At 29.3% G+C, this 24,039-nt stretch overlaps 4 protein-coding genes across 19 annotated transcripts; all 4 read right to left on the bottom strand.

The window, feature by feature from the left end:
* Positions 1-1,020: 1,020 nt before the first annotated feature.
* Positions 1,021-9,262, bottom strand: LOC124494159 (sodium-coupled monocarboxylate transporter 1). 11 transcript variants are annotated; one of them, XM_075731683.1, is made up of 7 exons: positions 8,987-9,241; positions 8,716-8,894; positions 4,439-5,258; positions 3,861-4,376; positions 3,721-3,794; positions 2,948-3,644; positions 1,021-2,886 (listed from the first exon to the last, which is right to left on the bottom strand). In XM_075731683.1, exons 3-7 carry the CDS (start codon positions 4,586-4,588, stop codon positions 2,023-2,025), a joined length of 2,301 nt encoding a protein of 766 aa, XP_075587798.1. In that variant the 5' UTR covers positions 4,589-5,258; positions 8,716-8,894; positions 8,987-9,241; the 3' UTR covers positions 1,021-2,022. The 11 variants fall into 11 exon arrangements, with proteins under 11 accessions (XP_075587798.1, XP_075587799.1, XP_075587801.1 ...); XM_075731684.1 differs by having other exon boundaries at positions 8,994-9,241; XM_075731690.1 differs by having other exon boundaries at positions 1,029-2,886; positions 2,948-3,437; positions 3,504-3,644; positions 8,716-9,262.
* Positions 9,263-9,645: 383 nt separating this feature from the next.
* LOC124493586 (uncharacterized) lies at positions 9,646-10,688 on the bottom strand. Its single transcript, XM_047056685.2, has 2 exons — positions 10,630-10,688; positions 9,646-10,568 (listed from the first exon to the last, which is right to left on the bottom strand). The coding sequence occupies exons 1-2, from the start codon at positions 10,647-10,649 to the stop codon at positions 9,728-9,730; spliced, it is 861 nt and encodes a 286-aa protein (XP_046912641.2). The 5' UTR covers positions 10,650-10,688; the 3' UTR covers positions 9,646-9,727.
* Positions 10,689-10,731: 43 nt separating this feature from the next.
* LOC124493461 (17-beta-hydroxysteroid dehydrogenase type 3-like) lies at positions 10,732-12,204 on the bottom strand. The gene is made up of 2 exons (XM_075731679.1): positions 11,985-12,204; positions 10,732-11,856 (listed from the first exon to the last, which is right to left on the bottom strand). Exon 2 carries the CDS (start codon positions 11,821-11,823, stop codon positions 10,831-10,833), a length of 993 nt encoding a protein of 330 aa, XP_075587794.1. The 5' UTR covers positions 11,824-11,856; positions 11,985-12,204; the 3' UTR covers positions 10,732-10,830.
* A 135-nt stretch (positions 12,205-12,339) lies between these two features.
* LOC124493460 (transferrin) lies at positions 12,340-23,794 on the bottom strand. 6 transcript variants are annotated; one of them, XM_047056537.2, is made up of 5 exons: positions 22,178-23,794; positions 16,309-16,633; positions 13,925-14,701; positions 13,439-13,859; positions 12,340-13,379 (listed from the first exon to the last, which is right to left on the bottom strand). In XM_047056537.2, the coding sequence occupies exons 2-5, from the start codon at positions 16,439-16,441 to the stop codon at positions 12,359-12,361; spliced, it is 2,352 nt and encodes a 783-aa protein (XP_046912493.1). In that variant the 5' UTR covers positions 16,442-16,633; positions 22,178-23,794; the 3' UTR covers positions 12,340-12,358. The 6 variants fall into 6 exon arrangements, with proteins under 6 accessions (XP_046912493.1, XP_046912496.1, XP_075587789.1 ...); XM_047056540.2 differs by lacking the exon at positions 22,178-23,794 and adding an exon at positions 19,071-20,040; XM_075731674.1 differs by lacking the exon at positions 22,178-23,794 and adding an exon at positions 19,228-19,384.
* Between the last annotated feature and the right edge of the window lie 245 nt (positions 23,795-24,039).

The raw sequence follows: 24,039 nt of genomic DNA, 5'->3' as shown, positions 1-24,039 counted from the left end.
ATGTGCAACATCATCATCAATGCTTTTATAATATATAAAAACATTAAGTTTTTTAGCATTACAAATGATTTTTTCTTGTTCAATCTGGAATAAAATGTGATTAATTATATGGATAAAATTCATTATCAATGTTTAATGATGATGATGAAGAAGATGATGATGATGATAGTGATTGTTGTTGTTGTTGTTGTTGTCATTGTTGCTTTTGTAATTTCCCTAAATTTATCAATGATCGACGATTATGACGCTTGATGTTGTCAATCGAAAAGATAATAGATAATGATGATGATAATCGCGTCACTATTGCTTGTCGTATTTGAAATAAAAAATGATTAACAAAAAAAAAAAAAAAAAAAAAAACAAAATCATAAGAATCTAAGAAACCAAAAAGAACAAGGAATCACCTTATCTATCCTTCGCGAAAAGAAAAAAAATTTCACTCGGTCATTATCATAATTACTTATTTTTCTTTTCTTTTTTTTTGTCATTTTTCAATGCTTATAAAGAACCACAGATGACCAGAAGATTAACTTAGTATCCAACAAGTGTACAACGGCTAAAAATCTATAGAAAATCAGCAACAACTGATAATCTGATTTGTGAAAAAAATTTAAAAAAAAATGTCCAAAATTATTTTATTTCTCGTTCTATTCTCATCGATGATCCATGATTCATATCAACAATTTGGTTTTTTCGATTCAGTTTCCGATTTAGTCGGTCTTTATGATGGTATTGATTGTTCAATGAAAATTGTACAAATTTATTTCCAACAATATCGACAGCCAATTTGTTGTGTTTATTGGCAATTTCGTCGTTATTTTGAAAATAAAGCAAATGATCATTGTGAACAGCCAGAAAATATACGAAAATTATTATCCGGTGAAATGTTACGTGATTATGCTGATCTATCAAATTTTGATTGTGGTGATTATTCAGAAAATTCATCCGATTGTTCAAGATTTTGGTCATTAATTTTGACCATATTTGTTTCACAATTAATTTGTTTGATATTGTTTTTTATTACAACCATTATATTGACATGGAAATTATATCGAAGACATTATTATTTGAAAAAATTATCACCATTAATGAAAACTATGAAAAGAAATTCAAGTGAAGCAACAAGTTTATTGACAACAACAACAATAATTACTGATGATGATAATAGTAGTAGTAATAATAGTAGTAATGATGATATTGGCAGCAGCAAAAACAGCAGCATCATCAGTATTAGCAACAGTGATAATGATGATGATGATTTTTTTAGTTGCCATCAACATCATCATCATCATCGTTCATCTATGTCATCGATAATGAGTAGTTATTCAATTTAAAATATAATTATATATATCATATACATTGCCATTATAGCAATCCATTCACCATGATCTCATCTTATTTTTTTTGTTGTTTTTTATTATTTAAATGAAAAAATTTTTTTTTTGTAATTATCAAAAATCATCATCATCATAATGAATAATGAATAATATTAATTTTATTATAATTGAAAAAAACCGATCAATGTGAAATCAATCGATTTTTTTGTTGTTGTTGTTTTTTTTTTTTTTGTAAAAAATTTATTTTGAAAATAAAAACAAACAAACAAAAAAAAATTTAACATTCATATATTTGGTGGTGTATATATATAATTATAGGAAAATGGAAATTTCGATTATAACCAATTAGATAGATAGTCAATGGAAGGTGGATATATATATTAATGTATTGAATGTATTGAATTTGAAATTAGAATTTGCTATAGAAAGAAAAAAAAATAATTTTCTGCCAATGATAATGATTTGTTGTTTTAATTTCATTTTGATATGTAAGTGTGTGTGTGTGTGTGTGTTTGTGTTTAGAATATATATCGATAAATCGATAACTTTCGATGTGATTATCACGAATATTTACAACAATTTTTTTTTGTTTTTAAACCAAAATAAACAGAAAAAAAATGAAAAATTCAATCTATCGTTGTTGTCATTTGTTGTTTTTGTTTTTTTTTTGTTTTTTGTTCGTTTGTCATGGCGACGATTCATCGATTGCAATTTGTTTGACAAGATTTTTTGATTTCGTTGTTGATGATTGTTGTGAACGATTTTTACAATTTTCAGATTCATATTCATCGACAATCGATATGGCTGTAATTGATTGATTATTGGCATTTATTGTTGTTGTATTTTTATCCATTGATGTTGTATTATATTTAGGATATTTATTACCATTTGATTGTAAATAAATGGTTGGATCATTAGTATTGGAATTATTATTTGAATCACTTTTGTTTGATAATTTATCCGTTATTATTGCCGTTGCTGTACCATTCGATATTAATGATAATGAATTTGTAATTGATGGTGTTTGTTGTTGTTGTTGCTGCTGCTGGTGGTGGTGGTGATGGTTTTGATCATTTGAAATATCATATGGATATTTCGTTGGTAATAATTTTTGTGGCCATATTTTCCATGCTAAATGACTTAGATATTCAGGACGAATTTGGGCTATTTGCCGATGACCACCAGAAATTAATGAACAAATAATACTCAATGATAATGATATGATACAACCAAATACTGGTACTAATAGATAGGATATGTGATATAATTTCATCATTCCTTCACGTTCATCTGATAGCGGTATTGATGATACAGTGGTAGTAGTAGTTGCTGTCGTTGTTGTTGTTAATGGAAACATAAGATAAGTATCGGGTGAAATCAGATTTGAAACATTTAAATGATGATGATGATAATGATGATCACCAAATGAAATTGTAGGACATTCAATTGATGTATTGTTAAGAATTTGTGCCGGTTTTGGATACAATAACGAACCAATCAATATCCATAGACCGAAAAATTCGCCAACAAATAATCCACAAAGTACGCCCTGTAATTTAATAATTATTATAACGGTAAGAAAGGAGAAAAAGATACAACTAGACACTTACAAAACTATTGGCAAATGGAACAAGAATACCGCATAAAAATAGACCAAACATTGGTCCAACAAGTGCACCGGCAATTGAAATGGCTGCCTCTAGAATGGAATTTATTTGGCTAACAACAAATGCCATTGCAATGGCAGCCATACCATAACCGAATGCAATTAATTTACTAATTTGTTGAATTTGTTTTTCCGGCAATTTACGTACACTAGTACGTGAAATAAAATCATCATATGTAACAGTGGCTAATGCATTGAAACCAGAACTCATTGTCGATAATGATGCACTAAATACACACGATACAAATAAACCAGCCATACCGGGTAGATGACGAAGATGATTCATAACAAAATGTGGCATTAATTGATCAGTTTTTGTTATAGCACCGGTTTTCAATGGATCGCAATCATAATAAACACCGAATAATGCAACACCACAAAGACAAGCACAGCTAATAAGAAATGCAACACCCAAAAAGTTTACATACAATGATCTATATTGAATAATAATAATAAAAAAATTGATGAATTTCTGATCAAAAAAAAAAAAAATTGCATACAATTTAGCTTTACGTTGTGTAGTCACATTACAATAACGTTGTACTTCGGTTTGACTTGTTGCATAATTACCGCTCCACATGGTTCCCATGCCGATTACACAATTCCAGAATGTTGTCGTTGAATAGATATTAATTTCAGAGCTAAATTTTTGCAATGAAACATCAGTGTTCAAATGAATTTTTTTTTTGGAGAATCAAAAACTTCCGGAAAACTTACTTGAAAAATTGTAGACGACCATATTTACGTGAAGTTTCGAATGCTTTTTCAATACCACCGGCTAGATAGAATCCCTTGAAGAAGAAGAAAAAAGACAAATTGCAACAAACAAACAGTTAAACACACACACAGACACTTACTCGAAACATAACGACAAATAGACCGGCAAACATTAGAAATACTTGAACAACATCAGTCCAAACCACAGCTTTAATACCACCGATCGATGTATATAGGGTGCATATGCAGCCAATTATCAATATCGATGCTGTTACACTAAGACCGGTTACGGTTTCCAATGCTAATGATGGTCCATATAAAACAACACCCATATATGGAACTGTACATAAAAGAAATGAAAATGATACGGCCAAACGAACACGTGATGAATTGAAACGTTGTTCAAGATATTGATTAACTGAAGTGAAATTTAAACGATAAAAAACTGGCAAAAATAATTCGGCAGCAATCATACTGGCAGCCAGACTGGATAATATAACCATCCAGAATTGTGTACCACGATAAAACATTTCAGCTGGATAGCCAAGAATTGTGACTGAACTTTGAAAACTAGCCAATAAAGACATTGCAACCGGAAATAGACTCAGTGATTTATTTGATGTAAGAAATTCTTTATTGGAATGATTTTTACGATTCTAAATGTAATGAAGAATTTTTTTTTTTAAATTTGCATATTTTCACAAATTGTAACACTTACTTTGTAAGCAAAATAGATGCCAATACCGGATGATGCGGCCAACATTGTAATGAAAACGGCAAAATCCCATAAAGTGAAACTATAATAATTTTTCATATCTAGATCGGATGTCGATGAATCTGATGATGCTGATGAATCAAAATCAGCCATATTGATTTTGTCTGATCGATATATTTATAATCTGAATGATGATATGTGGTGATTAAAAAATGGTTAAGATTCAAAAATGATGGATTCTGGGCAGCAAAAAAAAGGATCAATTTTTTTTTGTCGATTCGCTCAAATTCACATTAATTATCCATTTTTGGCGGTGATAATGAAAAATTTTTTTTTTCAATTTTTTTGGTTTTGAAAACACAAACACAATATTTGAAAGTAATTTGGCTTGAAAATCTTTGAAAGTTTTGAAACAAATGATGAATATTTTGTTGCTGTTGCTAATTTGTTTGCATATTGTGAATATGAAAGAAAAACAGTAATATTCAGCACATTTTATTTGGACGTAAAATGATAATTTCGACAACAAAAAAAAAACGGGAATCAGATATCAACAACACGGACAATATATTGAAATCTTCACTGTCATCATCTCGTTATATATTATATTATATTATATCCAAAATTGAATCGATACGATAGAGAAAAACGAAAGACATACGGGATATCGGGACCATCGGACAAGAAAAAAAAATTGTCAAATGTCAAATTTATTTTTATTATATTATCTATAATGACCATCAAATTCATTCATTTTTGTTGTTGTTGTTGTTGTTGTTGTTGTTTTTCTTGCGTCATTTCATTTTCAATCGATGATTGTTTGCTGACAAATTGAACCAAAAAAAAAAAAAAAAAACAAAAGAAAAGAAAAGAAAATTAGAATGACACAAACAATCGGTATGATGACAATCAATTTATAATTAAATGATGATGATGATGATGATAAAACAAGAAACTTTGAATGACAATTGGATTTTTAATCTGTTTTTTTTATAACTATAGGATGACCGAAAAGAAAATTTTCTTTCCTTCTTTCTGATAATTGCGAAAATGATAATATTCATCATCCAGTTTTAGATTTAGATGATATATAAAATGATTAATATATCAAGTTTACTTTACGTTTTCTGTTTTACGGACAGAAACCAAAAACCAGGATATTTTCTAGAAAAAACCAAAAGAAAAAAAATGTACATTCAACCTGGATCATAAAAAAAAACTTGGCACACACACAGATAATCATTAAAATGATAAAAATGATGATCTGAAATTATTAATTAATTGGGCGCTCACACGCACACACACACAGAGATAGTTAAAATTAAAAAAAAAATTACCCAGAAAAACATTAGAAAATGCAAACATTTGGCCAACAAAAAAAAACAAAAAACAAAAATCTTTTTTGGATCTAGAGTGCAAATATTTACCCAATTTGAAAAGCAAAGAACAATCATTATAAATCACAATAGTCGGCTGACGTCGGTTTCATTTTTTTTTTCTTTTTTCTTGCTAATGGAAAAAACAAAACAAAACAAAACACAAATCTTGAATCTACAAATTGATTTGCCCAATACTCATCATTAAATGGGAACAAATATCAAAAAAGCCAAAAAACAAAACAAATGTTTATCATAGAAATTATATTTACACACACACACACACACAGACAAACAAACACACAGTATTGATCATCACTAAATCGAATAATAAATCAATTTCATTGCCAAATATGATGATGAAGAAATCTTGTATAAACAAACATCATCATCATCATCATCAATACATGAACAAATAGAGCAATGTAATGAAACAATCGATATATCAAAAAAAAAAAAAAAAAAAAAAAAATTGATATGCATTACATCAATTTATCGGATCAGAATGGAAACGAAAATCTTTTTTAATGGGTTTTTTTTTATAGGTCGAATCATGATGGTTAGATACAAACTACCTTGAGATTCTGTGAATAAAAAAAAAACGAATGAATGAATGATTTTTTTTTGTTCACTGGCAATTTTTATTCGATGAAAAACCAGTAGTAGTTGTTTGTTGTTGTGTGTATGGTAGCAGTGAATTTGAAAATTGTGTGTGCGCGTGTGTTTGGCTTTGAAATTGATTATCAAAATTGAACAAAAAAAAAATGAAAATGAAAATGAAAATGAAAAACACCAACAACAATAAAAACATTGCAACGAATCTCTGTAATCATCATCATCATCATTATCATTCATTTAAGTCGATTTATCACGCACACACAGAGCAAATCACAAACGAATTCATTGTGACCGTTTAAATAGTGATCATGATGATGATGATGATGATGATGATGATGGAAACAAAGTAGCATATAATAATCAAAAAAAAAAATTTTCAATCAATCAATCAATTGAATAACAAAAACAACAACAACAACAACAAAAAAAAACATACAGAGTGAGTGGTAAAGAAAAAAAAATTGATTAAGATAATTTGATTTGTTTTTTGTTGTTGTTGTTGTAAGAACCGTTATTATCGACAAACAGAGAAAAAATAAACACAGAAAGAAACCAAAAAACGTTTGATAATCAATTTGATATTTGTGGTTTCATCAAGTGATTATCATCACGATTTTGAATTTTCAATGAATGAATGAATGAATGAAGAAGAAAAAAATCACATGAATTTCAAATGTATAAGTGTGTATTTGTATGTTTCGATGACGGCATTGAAATGTCAATAAGTGTGTGTGTGGTCAGAATGTCGAAAATACCTGTGTGTGTGAAGATCTCTATATGCATATATATGTGTGTGTATGTGTGGAAACCAGAAAAAAAAAATTTTTTTTCAGCTATAAATAACGAAAACCTTGGCAACAACAGCAACAACAACAATGGTGATGAATATGATTATATTTCATAATCATGTGTGTGTGTGTGTGTGTGTTTGAAGCAAACAAACAAACAGAAAGAAAAAAAAAATTCGTGGGAATTTTTTTTTCTGAAATTTTTTTTTCCGTTGATGGAAACAAAAATTATTACGAAAATTACGCACTGTTTCGTTTGAATGATTTTTTTTTTCGTTGACCACTTTGTGTTGTATATATGAGGAAAAAAAATTTCCGGAAATTTAAATAGCCAATGGTTCTCTCTCTCTGTGTGTGTGTGTGTTCATTTCATAATTCTGAAACAAAAAACTGTTTCAAGGGCCATTCATATCATATATACCGTTTATGTGTGATTTATGGTTTTGTTGATTTTAAACTTGTGAATTTTTTTTCTGTGATTAATGATTATGAAAGGAACCGGAAACATGCATCATGCATTCACAAAAACGGATCATAAATTCATGTCACCACCACCACCACAACCACCACCCACCACAATCATCATTTTGAAATGAAAGTGTTAAAAAAAACCTTGAATAAAGAGATAATTATTATCATTTTCACATACCTTTTTATTATATTAGCAGTAAAAGACTATGAATTTTTTAAAAAAAATCACGTGACAACTAAATACCATGTCTATAAATCGATAAAGATGAAAATTCCAAATTGATGATGATGGCAAAGAAGAAGAAGAAAGAAATGAGAATTCCATGCTTAATAATAATTCTGGCATTTTTTTTTCTCTTTGGCATCAAAAATTTACAGCAATGGCCAAAGACAATAGACATGAAACTAAAAAAAAAACCCGGGAATACTAGACTAGGATTCTGGGCCTTGGAATTCGAGTTTTTTTCTTATTTTATTTATCATGTCAACTTGGTTATTGCTTGTTCTGTATGAAATAGGTGTGTGTGTGTGTGTGTTTGTGTGTGTGTGTGTATGTTGGCAACAACAATTCATTAACCGAATAACATATTTTCATAATCCGATGATATGATATGATAATGATGCTTAGAATGCATATGGTAGAATAAAAACAAATCAATAACCGAAATAATAATAATAAAAAAAATTGGGTAACCTAGTCTTCTCTCTAGTATTATTATTATTTTGTTGTGGTGTAATATAGAAACCAGGCCAAATATATAATTTATACTACCACTACCTACAACTGCTACTATGTGAATGATGATGATGATGTTGGAATGAAACGTTATTAGTTCAAGATCTAGTTCATGATATAATATTCTGTTGATGTTCCAAAAAAAATTTGGGACAAATTTTTATTTCATCGTAAAAAATAGTAGCAGTAATAGCAGTAGTGGTTCATTGAAAAGTTGAAATTTTGTTTTTTTTTTTTGGTATATATAGTATATTGGCAAAAAAAAAAATAATAAAAAAAACCGGTACTTACTGGTTTTTTTACGACGACGATGATGATGGTGATGTGTTGTGGTGGGTAATTCCTCCTCCCAAAATTAAGCCAATGGTGGTGGTGGTGGCGGTGTGTGCGAATCACATGGATGGCAAATATTTTCCAAACAACAGCAGTTTATTCTTGATAAAATTCTTGGATTCTTCCAACCATTTATTCTGTAATAGAAGCAACATCGTCATTTGAACACGTTTCCAAATATTACAGCATCATTAATCAAATCAAAAAAAAAAACCAAAACAAATAATACAGAATACCCGCACACAAAAATACATGTACTATTTATTCTTCTAGAAGGAATTTTCAATTCTTAATTAAAATTCGAGAGGTTTTTCATTTCATTTTATTGATTTATATATATATGTAAACACATCAATCAATCAATCAATCAATTAATTAAGGAATATTCGATGATAATATGATGATGAAATTGGTTTATTTTTTCAATAATTTTTGCAAAATAAAAATGTACACATTCATCATTCATTCACACACGCACACACACCGACCATCGACAAACATAACCGAATAATGACGATGATGATGATGATGATAATCCGTAGATATATCTATCTTTTTTTTCAAGTATGAAAAAAATAAGATTCAATGATAGTAGTGGCAGTCAGTGTGTGTGTGTATGTGTAAGTAATCTTTGGTGGCCACCATCCATTTTGGCCTTCAATTTCCTATTCATTCATTTCATTATTATGACGCTTGTATTTTCTAATTTTTTTTCTGAAAATTTTTTGTGTACGTGGTGTGTGTGTGTGTTGATAAAAATCGATGAATATAAAAATCTCATTCATAACAAACACATACCATATTTCTCATTTACTTACTTACTTTCGATATATATATTCACGAAGCAAAATTATCATTGAACACATGACGCCATCTATCGTCGTTCACAATGAATCTATTTATTATTTTTTTTTTCTGAAATTCTAGAAAATTATTTTCTAAGAAGAAAAAAAAATTTCCATTTCTCATTTCATAAATGTATTTCCTCATGATGTTCTTCTTGTGTTGGCTGTTGTTGTTGTTGTTGCGGTTGTGGTTGTTGTTGCGGTTGTTGTTCAACATTTTCACTTTCACTTATCGATCCATCTCCAATCATCAATGCTGGTGATGAAAATGATGATGATGATAAGTTAGGTGATGTTGTTGTTGTGGTTATTATTGGCGGTACTTTTGGCGACAACATTCCTTTGCCTGAATTGAAACGAAACATAATTTTCGGTGCAATTTTATTGCCAACCGATATAGAATTCATTTGACTATTGTCATTGTTATGTGTTGTTGTCGCTATCAATGTCGGTGATGTTAATGATGATGATGATGATGATGGACCTTTATCACTTAATGATCGTTCGTTTATTGATTGTTTTTTCTTTTTTGTTTTACGTTTTCCTTTTCCTTTGGTTTTTTTTGATTTCGTTGGTGATTGTGTTGTTGTTGTCATTTTTGTAAGCATTGCCGATGTCGATGGTGCCATTGTTTTGGCCAATTTTTTACGTTTTTCATAAATACAGGCTGCAACTATTAAACCGATTGTAATCAGAATATCCAGAGTCATCAATACAATGACAGCAATACTGGATGCACGGCCACAAGAATCTTCACCAGCAAATCTTTCACAACTAAAATCATCACATAAATCAGATTGATATGCACAGCGGCCACAATGGGTTTCTAATCGTTTTTCTGAACGGCAATGTTTTTCAATACATTTACAGAATAATAAACGGCCACAACAACGTAATAATTCTGATGGTCCAACTTTATTCACAATATGTGATTGGGAAAATGTTGAACATGTTGTCGATAATTCACTGTTACAGGGGGAAAAATAAATGTTAAAATTAATTCCCAAAGAAAACACAAATCGCTCACCCAAAATCATCATTATCCATTTGTTTGTTTTCTGGCAATACAAAAAAAAACTCAATCAATCAAAATGAACAAAAGAAAAGAAAAGAAAATTTCAATTCGATATTTTTTAAAGGGAAAAAAATGGATCTTTATTTAAATTTTCAAATTAAATCAGAATTTAGAATTTAGAATTTTTTTTCTTGTTTGAATAAATTTGAAAATTCAAATTTCGTTTGTAACAAATAATGTTTTCCATAATGAATGGAATATTATTCGAAAAAAATTACTAGATTCAGCCAATGTTCGATCATGATGCATACGTTGAATGTATAGAATAACATTTCGGCTAAATATTGCTTCAATTCTTTCACCAAAAATAATCGATATAATCTTTACACCTGTTGATAATAATCGATGCCAGAAATAACCACAACCATATGATTGATTCCAATTGATTGATTTCAATGCATTTTGTACATAACATTCAGATGTTGGTATTGATATACCAGGTGGAATGGCAATCATTTTTGATTGTATAAACAATGGCATAAGGGCAAAAATCAATACATTTCTAGATAAACATTCATGATGTAATGTTTTTGAAAGATTTAATATAAATGCTTTGGTTGATGAATAACTGGCATAAAATCCTGAATGACGTTCAGCTACATTGGATGACATGTTCAATATTAGACCACGTTTTTGTTTTATCATTTTCGGTAATAACATTTCAGTCATTTTAACGACACTAATAATATTCACATTAATCATATTATGATGATAATCACTGGATTCAAGATGAAAATAATCCGATTCATGAATATTAACAATACCAACATTATTGACAAGAATGTAAACATCTTTATCTTCAATAATCGATTTGATTTGATCATAAATATCTAATCGTTGAAAATCCACGCCAATAGTTTCAATTTTAATATTAATATTCTTATTGGATAATTCATCTAGAATCATTTGTCGTTTTATTGTTAATTTTTTCAAATTTCGGCTTATCATCACAATGTTATAACCTTTCAATGCTAATTGTCTTGCAAATTCATAGCCAATACCATCGGTTGCACCGGTAATAATAGCCCAATATTGACCATTATTTGTATGCCAAATGAATGGACGACGTTTACAATAGTTCCACAAAATCATTGAAATTCGGATCACAATGATAGTGATAAAAATTGTATTTAGATCAAAAAACATGGTTGAATTTTACACTCATTCCAAAAATGTACACTATTGAAATGTTGAATGAAGAATGAATGTTTTATTTTTTTTTCAGAGAAAAATGGAGATAAAAAAACAAGATGAAAATGCGTTTTTCACTTGCAAGTTATCCAAAAATAACTTGTTTTTCAACTTACTTTTGAATTAATGAAATCATACAATATTAATAATTTCTTCACAGAATGGATAGATTGTTATCGGTTTTTTTTTCTCCAAAAATTCTCTTTATTAATATGAATGTCGTTTAATTTTTGAGATTCTCCCATTTACCATTTGATTTGGTTGGTCTGACTGATAGATTGATTTTTGTTTTGAAAGTTTTGTCATTTTTTGGCAATATAATAACAAAATGTATGTGTAAAGTTTACAAATGATTTTGTGTGTGTGTGTGTGCGTGTGCGCATGTGTGTGAATCACCTGGATATTTTTGTTTTTGTAGCTTTTTCAAATTTTAAATCGAACCTTAATATTACAAATTACAAATTATAGTGAATATGTATATAATTTTTAATTAATGAAGAAGGATATAATACAAAAAAGTGGCAAATATTGTCACAATAATTGATAATGTATTTTTTGTGCAACAAGCATAACATGCTATCGGATCATTACTATGTAAAAATGGAAGAAATTCACCCAATGTTTCTTCCAGACTTACATCCGGTCGAAATAGACGTAATTTTTCAACATGATCAGAAAATATTCGATCCGTTCGATTACGGAACATACCGGCCATTAAAAATGATTTTTTATATTTACCAAAAAATGTTTCACTTAATCGATCCAGAATGTACATTGCATCTAATCGTATGTCGATTGGTGTAAACATTGATGTTGCTATAATTGAATCCGGAATGGCTGTTATATGGCAACGATTATAATCATAAATGGTTGCTTGATGTAATATCCGACTATTAATGTTGTTATTATTATGAAAATCATTAACATCATCGATACTATTACCACGTAATAAGCCACCAGTACGTGAATCAAATAAATCATTCGGTATACGACAAAGTAGACGAAAATCTGAACTTTTCAAATCACGTGCCCAACTATTAGGGAATCGTGAATTTGTTAAACGAAGAATTGTTTCATGTGAAACAAATGCAACATCACCACGTCCTTCCACTAGACATCGTATGGCACCATCTTCACCGCTATATCTTTCACCAAAATTCAGATCACAATGATGATGTCCACGATCATCACCAATACATTGTGAACAAAGCTGTTGTACACCGGTACCATTTGGATTGATACGTGCATCAGCTGCACCTGGAACACAACTGCCACTAAAATAATCGACGATAACTTGTGCACGATTACAACTGGTTGGTTCCACTAATTCATCACGTATAAGGAAACCGATCGGTATTGTCCAACTGGCTAGATGTCCAAATCCACTATGACATGAACGTTTATCTTTCATATGCGATAACATTGATAGATCAGAATTGGAACGTACAACCGCAACTGAATATTGTGGTTCATTGCTCACTTCTTTCGCTAATGCTTGTAATGATTGATATCTGAACATTGAAATAGAGCAATTAAATTTAAAAAATTAACCAAAAAAAAAATCCCATACCTAGCACCATAATAAAAACGATCAGGTGATAAAATCATCAGATCAGCTTTACGTTCGTTCAATAAACGTACACATGTTTCTTCAGAATCTGCTTGATAACAACGAAGTTGTGGACGAATTCTTCGTGAAAATGCTGCCTTTTGCAACTGTTGACATTTACTTAATTCACCATCTTTACTTAAACATAATGTAATGTTACGTTTTGGACATCCCTGTAGATTTTTATCAATAGATGGCATAAAAAATTCCAAATAATGACTATATGTTACTGGTCCATCTTCTGGTTTTGCTGGAAATATTTGTACCAATTGTGTAACATTTGTTGATGAAACAAATGATTTATCAAACCAGCTTGGTCGTAATTTACTGAAACGATTAAATATCAAATGTAAGGAACGAAAATAAATGTCTTTATTTCGATCTGAATTTTCAACAAAAAAAATATGAAAAATTAGTCAGCGAAATAGCTCCATTGATTATATTTACCTCTTCCAGAACGTATAACAAATGCATTTGTTGTGTGTTTGGCCCAATGACAACCACGTGATGTAATGGCCATCCGTGTTCCATCCAAACACAAGAATTCAAACATTCCAGCTATAGATGATCGTTGTTGGAAATATTTAACAGCCACTTCAATAGTTGTGAATGCAATTTCACCATGACCTTCAGTCATACATTTAATCGAACCTTCGGGACCGGCAAATCTATCATGTTCACTACAAAGGCCATCATATGTTGTATCACCACACAGTGTACATAGACGCCGATGACGACGTTTAAGTTCATCATCAAGATACGGATCCGTTGACCAATTACCAGCAGCACATGCTTCAAGAAAAAATCTTTCAACCGTATGTAATTCTGATCGACAATCCGGTACCATTGTTTCATAAAACAACAATAAACCAACGGGAATATTCCATTGATAAAGATCATTATATGGTCCAAGACATGCACGTTTATTTTTCAAATCAATCAATGAACGTATACGTGTATCACGGCGTACAACAACGGCTGCACGATTCAAATAACTATTACCATTATATTCTTCACGTACAAATGGTTCAAGATTATATATACGGCCAGCCATATAAAGTTCTTCAGCATCCAAATTAACAATATCGGCTTCATCACGATCCAATAGGCGCATACATTCAAATTTATCACGTGCATTTATACAGGAAAATAATCCAGGAATATTATCGGCCATTTGATTACAATCATCATATACGGATTGTGGTACACAGATTCTTGTACGTACTGAATTCAGAAACAAAAAAAAAGTTTTTTATTTGTTAATTAAATTAAAAGAATTTTTTTTTGTTCAGTGCAAATTTGCAATAATTTTTTTTTTGTTTCTGTTGTTGTTGAACATAGCCAATGGGCAAAGAAGAAGAAGAAGAAAAAAATCTATCCCGGATAATCATGCAGGAAACATGGAAAAAACACAGGTTTAATTCAGGTAGACTGATCAATCAATCAATCAAAATTTTTTTTGTTGCATTGATTATAGTGGTTGTCATCATTATCATCATCATCAAAAATAGTAATTATTGTCGAAATTGGACATTATTTTATTATTATTGGATTTTTGTTTTACCTGACATTCATTCATTCATTCATTCATAACACAATGACATTAATCTAGTCGAATTTTTTTTTGTTCATCGTTGTTGTTCTATGTTTCTATATATGCAAATTTCGCCTAAAGACAAATAAACAAACAAGAAAAAAAACACACACACACACACATATAATGATGATCAATCGATCGATCAATTGATTGATCAATGGATGTGTATCGCGCGTTTTTCACTAGAAAAAAAAATTATTACAAACCTAAAAAAAAACAAATAGCCAATTGGTTCCAAGGCCATAGTGTATCAAACAAGAATAGCAACAACAACAAGTTGGAATCATCATTAAGAGAATGGGAATAATGATGATGATGATGATGATGATGGTGAAAAAAAAGTAATTTCACTGGAATGTTTTTTTTTCGAACATTAAAGAACAACATCGAAAAAAAAACAAAACATTGAAATTGAAGGTGAAAACCCATCCATTGATTTTTGATGTTTTTGCCAGATTTTCTTATTGACATCATCATTGATGATTTGTGAATGGAAAATAAAAAAAAAATCTCACTCACTACACAAAAATGAAAAATTAAGACAATGACTATGGATTTGTAGAGTGAATGTGTAAAGTATATTTACACAAAAGATTTTCACTTTTCTTGTTCCATTTTCTGTTTTTTGATACACAAAATTCAATTGTTCAAATCAAATTCGTTGTTGTTGTTGTTGTTGTCTATTATTATTCTTCATATATTCAGAACAATAAACAGAGAAACAGAAAATCAATCACTGACCTAAATTAATCAGTTTTTTTATGATGATGATGATGATGATTATCATATCTGAGAACGAAAAAAAAAACTTTTTTTTTTTTTTTTTTTTGATAAGATTTTCATGTGTCATAATCTTAATTTTGATTTTGATTATTATTATGTTCATCATCGATTATATATCGATAGTCCTCACTTTTTTTTTTATTACACACACATATAATCGATTGTATTCTCAACAATCGAATCGAACAATTTTTTTCATTTCATTCGATTTTGTTATTATTATGAATAATAAATGATGATAATAAAGATTTTTCTTTTCTGCTGTTGTTGTTAACCTGAAATATTTTATGTGTCCACCAATCGATCGATTGCATCATTATTATTATCTACTTTTTTTGTATGATCAGCTGATGATGATTATGACATGTCCATATTCATATCATATATTTATATTGTAATTATATTTGTTATTTTATGATAATAATAATCAAAATCAAAATGAAAAACTTACTTTGTGCATATGATAATAGACAATGATGATGATCAAATAAAATATCATTGATGAATAAAATGAAAAAATTTATCGATATGATGATCGAAATTGTTCGATTCATTAATCGTCGAATGATTGATAGGTGAAGCATTTTGTGTTTTGGTTTGATTGAATTTATTAATTTAAATGTCCAATACAGGAAACAGAAAACAAGTTCTTTTGGATGTGAATGAATAAAATGTCAACGTCGCCGGGACACAACTTTTGGATGAATGAACGAATGAATGAATGAATGTCACAACGATGATGACGAAGTAAGTTGTTGGTCAATTGGTCAGAAAATCTAAATTTAAAAAAAAAATGAAATGAAATGAAAAACAAAAAAAAACGCTATAAAATTTTACGCACAAATTGATCTAAAAATAGTAAAATGGTTATTATAATTACAGGAGAGCAACAACAATCAAAAAATGATATACAAATGATGATGATGATGACGATGGATCAATCAATCAGAAAACAAAAAAAAAAGAGTCAATGATGATGATGATGATGAAGGTCATTTGCTGTCATAGCCCGAATAATAAATGTCTACATAGAGACATCGAACATCGAAAAAGAGAAACAGATCAATCAATGGACAATTGTCATCAATTAACAATCATCATCATCGTCATCATCATCATCATCATCATTTGGATGTCAACAAAATTTTGACAAAAAACGAAGAAATTAATTTCTTGAAGACATCATCATCAGCAAGAAAAACAACAAACAAACAAAACAAAACAAAAAAATAGTCGAAAGCCAATGCAACAGGAAAATGAACGAAACAATCGATTGTTTGTTGATTCAAGAAACAATGATGATCATGTGTGTATGTCTTCTTTTGATTATAATCGTATTATCGATGCTTTTACTTTTTTTATTCTCTATTTTTGTAAATTTTTTTGTTTTCATTTTCGTTTGGTCATGATTACCATTCATCAACATCAACATCAAACATCGATAAGAGATGGACTTTTTTTGAGCTTCTATGTTGTTCTCTGTTCTGTTCACTGTTTTGTTGTTGAACATTGTGCATCATCATTTCATTTCAATTTTTTTTGTGCAATTCTTCATGCCAATTATTAGTGAATGGAAAAAAAAATTCAATCATTTGGAACAAACGCGACTATATGCAATTACACAAAGACGATTTGTTTTTTTTTTTGGGAGCGTACCATGATTTTGTTTTTTTTTTATTTTCATCTCGTTATTGGTTTGGTGGCTGTATAGAGAAAAAAAAATTTGCCAATTTGACAAGCAAATTTGTCATTGATCAAAACAACAACAAACAAACAAACAGCAACAACAACAACAACAACGATAATTTATATTTTCCGCTTGATAATCATCTTATAATGAAATTTGATTTGCATTTTCTTCGAGAGAAAAAAAAACTTGAATTTTTTTTTTTAAAAAACACACAAAAAAAACTATTGCCATTTCTTGGCAAGAAATGACATTGAGAATTTTCTTTTTTTTCCAAAAGCAAAGATTCTTTAATGTAACCAGAATGAAAAATAAGAAAATTCGCAACAAAAAAACTGATTGTTCCATCATCTAAATAATGTAATGGATCGATTGATTGTATCCAAATGGTTAAAAACAAATAAAAAAAAAAATAAACGAGAAAAAACAATCAAAATTTTTGCATAAATCATGTGTGTGTTTAGAATTAATTAATTTAAAAAAAAACTTAATCAAAATCGATTATCATAATGGAAAATTTGCATCTTTTCCCTCATTTCAAGCTCGGTTTTTTTTCTATAATTGATTAAAAAAAAGGGAAAAAAACTTCACATCACTGTCCATTCATTCATTCTATTTCCGAGTTTGTTTTTTACTAATGGATAATTCGATGCCAACCTTAAGCACACACACACACACACACATACACCTGATATGAATCAGCAGCAAAACAAACAGAAAAAAAACCACTATAAACCCGATGATGACGATGACGATGAATCAATCGATCACAACCACTTGATCACAATCATGATGATATCCAGCCACCATCCACCACCCAGTGAGTAGTATGAATATATCGATATACAACTTTGAATGCAATATATTCTTGAAAATTGAATTTTTTTTTCCTCTCTCTTCACTTATATAATCAAAACAAGTAGTGACCATTATCATCATCATCATCATCATCATTATTATTTTATTGAATGAATGACGATGAATGATGATAATGATCGCTAGTTATATACCCTTTATAATTTGATTATTATTATTACGTTTCTAAAATGGATGTGATGTAAAAAAAAGACCATTATTTTGTTTTGGTTGTGAAAACAAAACAAAACAAAACAACACAAAACAAATTCAATGGATAAAGGTGCGAAAGAGAGAAACAGAGTGATTCATCATCAACATCATCACTCACATAACAACAAATTTACAAGGTCAAGCAATTTTTTTTTAATGATGTTTAAATGCAAAAAATTCAAATTCAAATTTTTTGTCAACAAAAAATTTGAATTTGAATTTTTTTTATGCCAATACCAAAAATCAACATCCGGACATTTATGATGAATATTTTAGCGAGATTTTTCGTTTGTTGTTGACCAGAAAAAAAAAATCAAATGTTTGCAACGGATTTTTTATTTTTATTTTGTTTCGGTCAAATTTCAAACACTTGGCCAAAACAACAAGTAAACGAAATTTAAATTTAAATTTCGGATTTTTTTCGTGTGTGTGTGTGTGTGGAAAAACAAAACACTGACCACAATCGGATTGTTGTTTTTGTTTATTTATCTGGATCTGTATTGCTGTTGTTGTTGTTGTTGTTGTTGTAGTGGTTGTCAATGGAAAAATCAAGAGCAAATCATCAATTTTATCGATTCACAAAAAATCAATTAAATGTGACGAAAACACACACACAGAAAACAAAACAGAAAAAAATTATTATCGTTTTATGACTTGTTGGACATGTTTTTTCTTCTCATGACATTGAGAGATGCTTGCCAAGAATTTGAACAAATTGCGAAATTTTTTGAAAAAAAAATCGATCACCAAAAAAAAAAAATGATGAATAAATTGATTGTGTGGTGGCGTTGTAAATTCTTGATTTCAAAGAAACAGAAAAAAAAAGTTTTTTATTTGTTGAATACTTGTTGAATATAAAAAAAAACAAAACCAAAAAATTTTATTTATTGCTTAAATCAAGAAATCAAAAAAAAAACAAAAACAAAAAACAAAACACAAAATTTGCATAATGTCATTGGGCAGAAAGTGGCCAGTATTTTATTTGAAAAAAAAAATTCAAAATCAATTCGACGACGACGGTGAAAAACTGGTTGGACGGTCGATCAATCGATAAACATATACGCACGCACCGAACAAAAAAAAAACATTCAAACAGTTCAATTTTCAATCATCAATCGCGATTCATATATAGTTTATTGGTTTTGTTTTACACAAGAATAATCAATACACACACAAATACACACAGGTTTGGATATCAAGATCTACTGTTATTTTGGCTGAAAGTGAAATAATAATAAAAAAATGTTCATGTGATATCTGAACCATCTTTCTCTCTCTCTCTCTCTCGTTTTTCAAAATTTCTCACTTTTCACACTTTGCATACACACACACACACACACACACACACACACACACACACACACAGGAAAGCATCCAATTTTTTTTTCACAATTGATTTCTACGATTATCAAAGTTACAAATGGTGAAACAAACAGAACGACAGAATTGTCAGAAATAAATGAAATTCGAAAAATGTTTGTCATTTTCAAAACAAAAAAAAAAAGAAAAAAAAGAAATGAAATAATAAAGTAGCAGCAGTAGCAAGAAAAAAAGTGGGCGGATAATTTATAGCAAATAGACCATTAAATCATGAGAAATTCAATTTGGAAAAAAAACCTACTGACCAACTGCCTGATTGACTGACCAAAACAACAACAACAACAACAACAATAACAACGAAAACCAAATGACCACAACCAACAAAAAGCAACAATATAACAATGGATTGACAAAAAAAATGATGATGATGATGATGTTACAAACAAACCTGGCTAGTAGATATGTTGACCGATAGAGTAAAGTTTTTGTGTTGGAATTTTTTCAGTCAGTTTTTGTCGTTGTCGATGGGATGCTTGACCATTGAATAAGCATTTTTTTTTCTACATTTCAACCACGTACAAAGTTCGACAAAAAAAAACACGTATCCATTTTTTTTCCAACTTTTAACAATCATTATCATCATCATCATGATAAACTACTGATGTTCATTGTTCACTGTCCACTTTTTTTTACTGTCCAGAAAAAAAGTATCATCATCATCAACATCATCATCAAAGTTGGACTCATTAAAGAAAAAAAAATGTCCAAAACAATTATCAATGACGATGATAATGGTGATATGGATGTGGACGATGACAAATAGTAGTTGAATGTGCATTTTAGTGTGACATTAAATGGTGGTCATTTTTATTAGATATATCATAAGATTGGAAATTTTCACTGTTTCATTTTGGCCACAAACTAACTGATAATGAAATTATGAAATTTTTTTTTTACTTTCAAATTTCAGATGAAATTGTCCAGAAAAAAATACATCATCATCACTAAATTGTCACGCAATCGGTCGCAACAGGTTAATTATTATATTAAGGGTGTTGGCCTTTTCTTTTTTTTTTTTTTTGTTCAATTCGGTATCGGTTACATATGAAATGATGAATCGAGTGTTCTGAATTCGCAATTTTTTTTTATTTGAAAACGAGGAAAAAAAATGTTGTGTGATACACACACACACCTTGAATTTTTTTTTGAATAAAAAATTGGTCAAAAAAAATGCGAAAAAAAGTCAGAAATAAGACATCATTCATTTAAAAAAATAAAAAATAAAAAAAAGATTCACTATCATCATGTTTGATCTATTCTCTATGGTTGATGATGATAATGATGGTAATAATTTCTGTGAAAAAAACTTTCTCACTATTTCGCCACCATCAATTCAAGGTCTTGGAACAACGAACAAAAAAAAATGAATCTCAAATCATCATTTTAATTATTTGAAAATTACAGCCAAAGTGAAAGAAAATCTTGAATTTTTAATCCTTCATTATCATCATCATCATCAACAACAACGACAATTGGAAAATTTTCATTTTTTTTCGGTTCCCCCAAAAAAAAAAATTCTGTCAAGTACTTGCTATCTATAGTCAAATGAAAACAATAAAGACTTGATTTATGACAATTATAATGGTTGAAGAATCCATATACAAACACCATAAATGCAATTTTAAAGCGATTATTATTCAGTGAAAATGAATAGAAACACGTTCATCAACAACAACAACAACAACAACAACAACAACAAAAAATGGAAACGAAAATCCAATTGGCAACGCACAGTAAAATAGTGATAATGGAAAAAAAAAATTTTCATTTTCAATGTCAACCTGTTGATTCTTTTGTTTTGTTTTTTTTTTAATTCTCTCTTTGATGAATGAAATGAATTCGTTCGTTTGTTCGTTCATTTTTCCTGGTACGGATGTGTGTGTGTGTGTGTATAAAATAAAGATATCGAATTTCACCTGAATATAGAAAAAAAATAGTCGAAAAAAACGTTCAAGTCATCAATCATTATTATTGACGAAAAAAATAAATTAAGCAAATTGATAAACGATCATCATGTTTGATGTTGATTAAAAATACACTACGAATTCGCTATTCACATAAAATCATCTCATTCACACACACACACATGTGTGCAAATGTTTGCGAATTTTTTTCTTTTCTTTTCTTTTCATTCTCTCGTTTTCTCATTTCATGAAAAAAACAAAAATTCAATTATTAAACTTACCTCAGGCATATCTCGATTATCGAATAGAATCGATTCAATTGATTGATTAGAATTTATTGATTATTGATGATAAAGACTAGTTGATCGTCGAAACATGACATCGATATTGCAATAGATAAGACAAGAAAAAAAAATGATCATCATGATTATGATGATGATGATGAGGAACAACAACAACAATTAGATGTGAAACAACGCTATTTTCACATTTTAATGCAATAAAAACATCATCATCATCATCATCATCAAATTTTCTTCAGAGAAAAAAAATGTAGAAATGTAGACTAGAGATGTATCGTAATATTCAACAACAACAACAACAATAACAAAAGATTACATAGACATAAAAGATAAAGCAGTAGACAATACACAAATGTACGCACACAGCAAGTAGTCAGATGCACCAACAAAAATGTATTTCAAAAATTCTCAAACAACGACAAACAAAACAAAACAAAACAAAAAAAAGATTCGATAATAATAATGTTTCCCAATGATGATGATGATGATGTTATGGCTGTTTTACAGGAAGAAATGAAAACAAAAAACAAAATGATTCAACAACAGTCCATCAATGGATGATGTTGATGATGATGATAAAATTTGTATGGGCCATCATTTCATCGATGGCCTCTCACATTCACCACACACACACACACACACCATTTTTATCATTATGATGATAATAAATATGGACTGACCAATGGATCATCATCATCATCATCATAATCATAATGATGATGATAATGTTGGTGAATACGGATGATGAATAATAATAATAAAGATGACCATAACCACCACAGAGTTCATTTAAGATGATCAATCGTTGTAGTAGTCGATGATTTCATTGTTGTTGATTTAAAAACTTTACAAAAAAAAATCGTCGTTGTTGTTGTTGTTGTTGTTGTTGTGGATACATACACAGATCACGTATATCCAAATGGACACACACAAGGCAAAATGTAAATCAGATCAAATCAATTTTTGTTTTTTTTTTAATTTTCGTAAATGAAGAAAACAATTTGTTTTTCTCTTTCGTTTTCATTTCACTCTCTATCTCTTTTACATTATCACGAATAATCTAGGATATAATTGAAATCCTTAATCGGTCCCCTGCCAAACAATTTGGTTGATTCATGAAGGAACGAAAAAAAAAAAAAATTTTCCATTATCAAATGCACTATTTTTTGGTTGTTTGTTTGTTGAAATCAATAATGTGTGTGTGTATGTGTGTTTGTGATCAGATTTTCAGCTGGCCAATATGTTCTGTTGAATCACAATTTTTTTTTGTCCCTGAAGAATGAGTAAGTGAGAGAGAAAAATGACTCGAAAAAATGTTTGTTATTTTTTTTTTTAGATCAACAAGAAAAACACACACACGCACTTCAATGAAGATCTAATGAAAAAAAAAAAAATGTAACGAGGTCAATCAATATGAGCTTGTAGCCATTTTAGTCCATCACAAACTTGTGTTGTTCATCATCATCATCATCATTATTTAAGTCAATTAGATGAAAATGAAAATACGTGTCGAAAAAAAAAAAAATTTTTGTAGACATGAATGATGTTGAAACTTGAAAAATGTATCATCATCATCATCATCATCGTCATCACCATAAACCGATGCTTTAAGGTGAAAAAGTTTATTTTGGATCCTCGGGTAAGCAAAAAAAAAATGAATAAAAATCGAACATTTTGACTTGAGGTAATATTTATTCACCATTCATAGAGACTATATGTTTTTCAATACAAAATCCATCATCATGTCATTTATGAATTGCACAATCACTTGAATAAATCGAACATATTTCATAATATATTATCCGGTTGTCAAATGGACTTGTCAAAAATATCAAAAAACT

This window comes from Dermatophagoides farinae, chromosome 6, assembly GCF_024713945.1.
Source record: "Dermatophagoides farinae isolate YC_2012a chromosome 6, ASM2471394v1, whole genome shotgun sequence".
Taxonomy (NCBI): Eukaryota; Metazoa; Arthropoda; class Arachnida; order Sarcoptiformes; family Pyroglyphidae; genus Dermatophagoides; species Dermatophagoides farinae.
This window is presented reverse-complemented; position numbering and strand designations above follow the sequence as displayed.

Coding starts and splice junctions, on each gene's coding strand:
- LOC124493461 (XM_075731679.1), bottom strand. CDS start 11,823: ATGTTTTTTGATCTAAATACAATTTTTATCACTATCATTGTGATCCGA.
- LOC124494159 (XM_075731683.1), bottom strand. CDS start 4,588: ATGGCTGATTTTGATTCATCAGCATCATCAGATTCATCGACATCCGAT. Junction 3,795..3,860: donor TATTTGTCGTTATGTTTCGA/GTAAGTGTCTGT, acceptor TTCTTCTTCAAG/GGATTCTATCTAGCCGGTGG. Junction 2,887..2,947: donor TTCCATTTGCCAATAGTTTT/GTAAGTGTCTAG, acceptor ATTAAATTACAG/GGCGTACTTTGTGGATTATT.
- LOC124493586 (XM_047056685.2), bottom strand. CDS start 10,649: ATGGATAATGATGATTTTGG. Junction 10,569..10,629: donor ATGGATAATGATGATTTTGG/GTGAGCGATTTG, acceptor CCCCTGTAACAG/TGAATTATCGACAACATGTT.
- LOC124493460 (XM_075731676.1), bottom strand. CDS start 15,551: ATGATGATGTCAATAAGAAAATCTGGCAAAAACATCAAAAATCAATGG. Junction 13,860..13,924: donor TGTTATACGTTCTGGAAGAG/GTAAATATAATC, acceptor TTGAAAATTCAG/ATCGAAATAAAGACATTTAT. Junction 13,380..13,438: donor CGTTTTTATTATGGTGCTAG/GTATGGGATTTT, acceptor TTCAATGTTCAG/ATATCAATCATTACAAGCAT.